The sequence below is a fragment of the Morone saxatilis genome, unplaced genomic scaffold (assembly GCF_004916995.1).
Source record: "Morone saxatilis isolate NCDOM2014 unplaced genomic scaffold, NCSU_SB_2.0 Contig18, whole genome shotgun sequence".
Taxonomy (NCBI): Eukaryota; Metazoa; Chordata; class Actinopteri; family Moronidae; genus Morone; species Morone saxatilis.
The window spans coordinates 25,273,262-25,278,947 of record NW_023339740.1 but is presented as its reverse complement, the minus strand read 5'-3'; the positions used below and the strand labels follow the sequence as shown (position 1 = coordinate 25,278,947).

General features: G+C 41.3%; 1 protein-coding gene across 1 annotated transcript in view; it reads right to left on the bottom strand.

Moving 5' to 3' along the window:
• Positions 1–5,686, bottom strand: part of LOC118328185 (filamin-C-like) — a 64,434-nt gene that overhangs the window by 33,024 nt on the left and 25,724 nt on the right. Inside the window, exon 3 of the mRNA XM_035661796.1 lies at positions 5,316–5,382. Within this exon, the coding sequence (XP_035517689.1) occupies positions 5,316–5,382 (67 nt within the window). The remainder of the gene's footprint in view (positions 1–5,315; positions 5,383–5,686) is intronic.

Here is a 5,686-nt window from a genome sequence, read left to right as displayed (position 1 = left end):
TGATTGGTCAAAGACAGACACCACGGCAACTACAACTTGTGTACAGCTTCATTCATAAAAAAGATAGTGCTCATGAGGATGAGGGTGGACAGTTCTTGTTGTCTTCTTGATTTTGGAAACAAAGTTAGGCTTTATTGTTTTCAGCTTCCTGACTAATTTTAAAAAAAGGGAAGGAGAGAAACAAACACTTTATTTGCTGATTGTTTTATGGTGTTTTTGTTCGTAAGCAGAAATAAATAACTCAACAGTCAGCAGTTGTCTGCATAAACTGGCAAATGAGTGTGTTTGACTGCCACCATGTTTTTATCCTGTATAAAAAGTAAGAAGCTAAAGGAAGATAAAAGACACCTTAGATAGCGATGAGTTTATCCAATCAGGTGTATGAAAAAGGTTTAATGTGATGTTCATTGTGGAAATGGGAGACCTGTCAACCATCCGTTCAAGAAAATCTTTTTTGAGCCTTTTTTCATCAGCAAGGAAAGACAAACTGTAGGCTGGAAACATAAAATAAAATCTGACGCAACTAGTTCTGTTGTGTGTCTGTAAGTTTGACAATGTAGTTGTGTGTCCTTTGCAGGCCTGTGTCCAGACTGGGAGACCTGGGATCCAGTGAAACCAGTGGAGAATGCCACTGAAGCCATGCAGCTGGCCGATGACTGGCTGGGCATCCCGCAGGTTAGATGCAGCTTTATTGAATGTGTTAGCATGCTCTCAAAAGCTCCGGCCACCAAGTCTCTTTTACTTTAAAGTATCTGCAGGGACGGTTCATACATTGCTTTAACATTGTAGCCTGGACAGCTAACAATGCTAACATCTAATACATTTAGACGGGTGCAGTGACATTTAAATGTTTGCTTTGCATCTTATTTCTCCATGCAAATATCCGACAAACATCACACATCCTGTATTTTCTGTGTATCGTGCAGCCCAACAGAGGCAGAATTTGCCCTGCTGTGTTTTTTTTTTCCCCCAGAGGTCAAAGGTCGCCAGAAGCATCTCACACAGATGCTGTTTGGCTTCCTGATTGTTCACAGCAGAGGAAACTCACTGAACCTGAGTTTGTTTTTTACACACTTTTGTTTGAAGGCGAGAGGATGCAACTCGCAGATGTATGAGCTGAAACGGAAATTTACTATAATGACTTTCCCAGGAAAATAATTAGTCAGTTGTCACTCCTGAAATGGACATTTGTTTTTGAATAACTGGTCAGCGGGTCTTTAAATAAATTATGAAAGTTTCTCTGCAGATGCTAAAGCTCATTTTTGACATTTAGGAAAAATAATCTGCTTTTTGTTCAGTTTGAAGAATGGCCTAATCATCATAAAGAAACTTTCATTCTGATTTCATTCATCCTGAGGTGATGTTTTTGTGTCATGACTGCATTACGTTATGTTCTGCTTCCTGTCAGTCAGCTGACACCCACAGGAAGTTTCCTCCAGAAAAAACATAGCTTGCAAACTTCACTGTCACACCCATGACGTTCGTTCAGGGCATTTTTGTTTGCTGGAAAGTAGTTAATTCCAGTTTATATCCCGAGCCTGTGCAGCAGAGCGACTTGGGGAAAATGTTGAACATGACATGAGCAGCAAGAAAAGAGTGGTGACTGTAAATGACACCGGTGTGACACAGAGTTCAGTGTCCTGGACTAAATCAAGTTCATCCACAGCCACATTTCCTCCTTAAATCATTACTGATCTTCCTCCACATCGCTCTGCTTTGGTCTCAGAGTTCAGCTTTGGTTCACTGCTCCTAAAAACTCTTTTATACTCGCTCCTTTAGTCAATCTCATAAAGGGTTTGTACCTTCTGAATACCTGTTAACTTTTTTCACTTGTGTCATGATGCACTATATGGCCAAAACTATGTGGACACCCATGTCCTCCTACTGAGTCTGTTTTTCGTGATTTGATCTCAGCACAAAGCATGCAAACATTTCTTTAAACCATACTTAACTTTAAAAAATAGATTTATTTACAATGGACCTGAACTCTGTGTGTATGTGTGTGCACTCGCAGGTGATCGCTCCAGAGGAGATCATTGATCCCAGTGCGGATGAACAGTCGGTGATGACCTACCTGTCCCAGTTCCCCAAAGCCAAACTGAAGCCAGGAGCTCCACTCAAACCCAAACTCAACCCCAAGAAGGCCGTGCATACGGGACCAGGTACACACGCACACACACACACACACACACACACACACACACACACTAGAGAAAATGCAAGGAAAATGTAAAACAAAAAGTTCTCTATTAGATGAAATGAAATCTGAATCACTTAATTTTGGGGGAGATTCGGTTGCTGCAGCCGAAAAATACAAAAATGTACATTGCAATTAAATGTAATAAGAGATTTGTATCACCCTGTGTGTCATATTTAGTCACATACATCTTTGCATAGGTTTTAATTTATTTTTGAAAACACTTCCGAAAAGGCCACCTGGGCGTTGATTGAATAACACGAGAGCTTCTGTGTCTGTGACGTGTTCCCGTGTGTGTGTGTGTGTGGGGGTGGGCTAATGGAACCACTGGAAACACTGGTCTGTCTGACAATGTGAGGAAGTGAACAGCTGTTAGTCTGAACAAAGAACTACAGTCATATCTGATGCACACACACAGTTACCCTGATGAGGGAAATACCTGGAAATGGCTACTAAAGGGCAGCAGGACACACACACACACACAACACACACAACACACAACACACAACACACACACACACACACACACACACCACAACACACCACACCACACACACCACACACAACACACACAAAATTCTCTCGGCACTCCCTGATCAATTTCAGTGAGATCGCTCCCTCCTCCTTTTTGTTTGTTTGTTGAGAGAGACTGTGTGTTATTCCTCAGCAGAGTTGTTCCGGCAAAAATGTGAACCTGGCTCAGTTTTTGCCGACAAACATACCCGCCAATCCAAACATCAGCAGATATGCACGAAAGAGTCCTGTTAAATAGACGGTACGTAACGTAACAGTGTAATCTCTACCTCGGAAGGATCATCAAGATAATGATATGTAAGGAGAAGGTAATAAAAATCCTGTCTCATCATGTTATAAACTGGCTGCTGGCACCTGATTAAAAACCTTCTAACGCGAGAGAGGGAGAGAGTTGAGAGAATCAGTATTCAAAATTCTGAGTAACAACAGACCTAGTTGTAAATTAGTGTATGAGATGTTATGTACACAACACGCAAAACATAGAGAGAGAGACAATGCCAATTAAAACCAACTATAATTGAAACGCAAGAGTCAAAAATGTTCTGCCAGTGTATATTGACTCTGGGTACAGTATTGAGAGAAGAGACACGCATTATGAAATGTACGAGACCATAGCATGCGATGTCGAGCAAATCCATCTCGGTGTGGGTGTGTTGTTCCCAACGTTTGATCGTCGGACCGTTTTGATCAAAATACATTGGTTTGTCGTCGTCGGTCAGTAAGTATAGAGATAGCTAGTTATCGTGACTGTAGTGTTATCTTTAGAAATGAGAAGAATCCTATCAGATTACATAAACAAGGACGGTAATGTGTCAACCCATAAAAAGTTGATATGTACAGAGACTGGGAGCGCAACGATTCGTTGACTAATCACAATAATGGAATTGTTACGGAAAAATAAGGGCAGAAAATTGGACTCTGGAGAAGATGGAGATTACTCTTTTCTGTATGTGTATATCATATGGTAAACTGCAAATACTAGATTTTTTTGTTTTACTTTTTTATTCTTGAGGGTAATTACTGTGTTCATAAATAGAATGTATGTTTGATTCTTCCTGTTAGGTATCGATACCGACGGGGAACAGTGTGATGCGTCCTGCAGTGTTTCACAGGGGGACACGTCAGTGCAGGTCAGGGTCAAAGTTACCGTTTACCTGGATCATGCCTGATGTGGCACCAGAGAGGAGGTATGCACCAAATCCCTCCTTCTTCCTCATCCTCATTTTCTATTTTCTGTCTGTCAGCAGACGACGCTGCAGCCCACCCTGTTGTAATGATCTAGGGACCGCCCTGTTGTATTTCCCAGTAGTTTCTCTGTATTCACAAAAATTCCTGAGATAGAAGCTGAAGAGCGAATGGTTTTGAAACCACAGCGTGTGCTCCGCATGATCAGATGAAGCAGAGCTGAGATTCCTCATGAGTATTTGGGCCTCACTTAGACTTGTCTTCTTTCACACATATATTTGGGTGTGTGTGTGTGTGTGTGTGTGTGTGTGGTGTGTGTGTGTGGTGTTAACAGCCCGAACTGCGTGGGACGAGCCCCTTCAAAATGAGGGCTCAGAACAATGGAAACAGACACCGCATACACGTGTTTAGAGAGATCGACCGCCCAACACAGCTCATTTCTCCTCAAGTCAAAAGCGAGACAGCCGGAAACCAAAAGGTAACGACTTCAATTTGAAACAATTTTTATATAAGAAAAATACCTTTCCCAGTAGAACCTATCTGTTGTTATGTTATAAGTATGATTGTATGTGATAGCGCGAGAGAAGAAAGAGTGTAGTGGGTAGAGCATATTTTAAATATATGCTATATTTTCAGAGTACAGTATAAGAAGAAAGTACTGCTCAATTTATTATACTGCCATGTGTGTTATACAGTCAGCTATTGTTCCCTTTGTATATGTAGATATCTGGAAGAGTATCCCTTACAATCAGAATATGTTTAACCTAAAAATTAATTACTCTATTTAGTTTATTATATTATGTGTTGATTGCTCTTGATAGTATGAGTAGCTAATTTAGAGTATGTTATAGAGAAGCTAGAGGCACTACGTACACAACGGCACAAATAATCAGAGTGATAATGGAGTGAAGAGGTGAACGTGTATCATGATTGCCAAGCTGATAGTATCTTCACATCTATATGACCCCGTGTACATTCCATGCAATAAACATTAAAACATGGACCGAGAGATGTACGTAGAGTTTAAAAGTATTCAGAATCACATCAGTTACTAAACCCATTTACTTTTTTAAACAAATATTCCTGTGAAGGGAAGTTGTGGGTTTATTGTCCAGCGCGATCTGGTCTGATTTTCAGCGGATATTCACCTTGCAGAGAATTATTATCAGAGTAGGCGGGTTTATTAAGTATTAGGTGAGAGGAAGACAAGGTGGAAAAAATATATTTGTGTCCACAATGTGGTGGGGAGGGAGAAGAAATGTATGTGTGGGTATGTGTAATGTAGTTATACGCCTAATGCGATATTAGAAGAGAGTCGGAGCACGTCAGAGATGCAACTGCCGATTCGACATAAATCTTAGACAAGCCATGTACCGTATTCCCATATACCAAAAGTCACATTCTTTGACGTGAACTTCTGGGAGCTCTAGCGTGTGGTGAACGTGGACAAGGCGCCTGGGCGACGCCTTCCAAGGTCACGGTCAAAGGCGGGAGTCGAACCTGTGGGCAACATCGCCAACAAACCCACCTACTTTGACATCTACACTGCAGCGTCAGGAGGACTCTCAGACACACAAACAGCCTCTGACGATTGTTTCACACACACAGAAACACAGATATGCTTTATAGTATTACTCAGTGTGAGAAAGGATGTGATGTCCTCAATCACAAACCTGTGAGATTATAATCATCGTGAACACATGTACGCCTCAAGATACGCGATCGTAGCAACCACATTGGTTTCTTATGTAGATTCACAGTAGTCCCGAG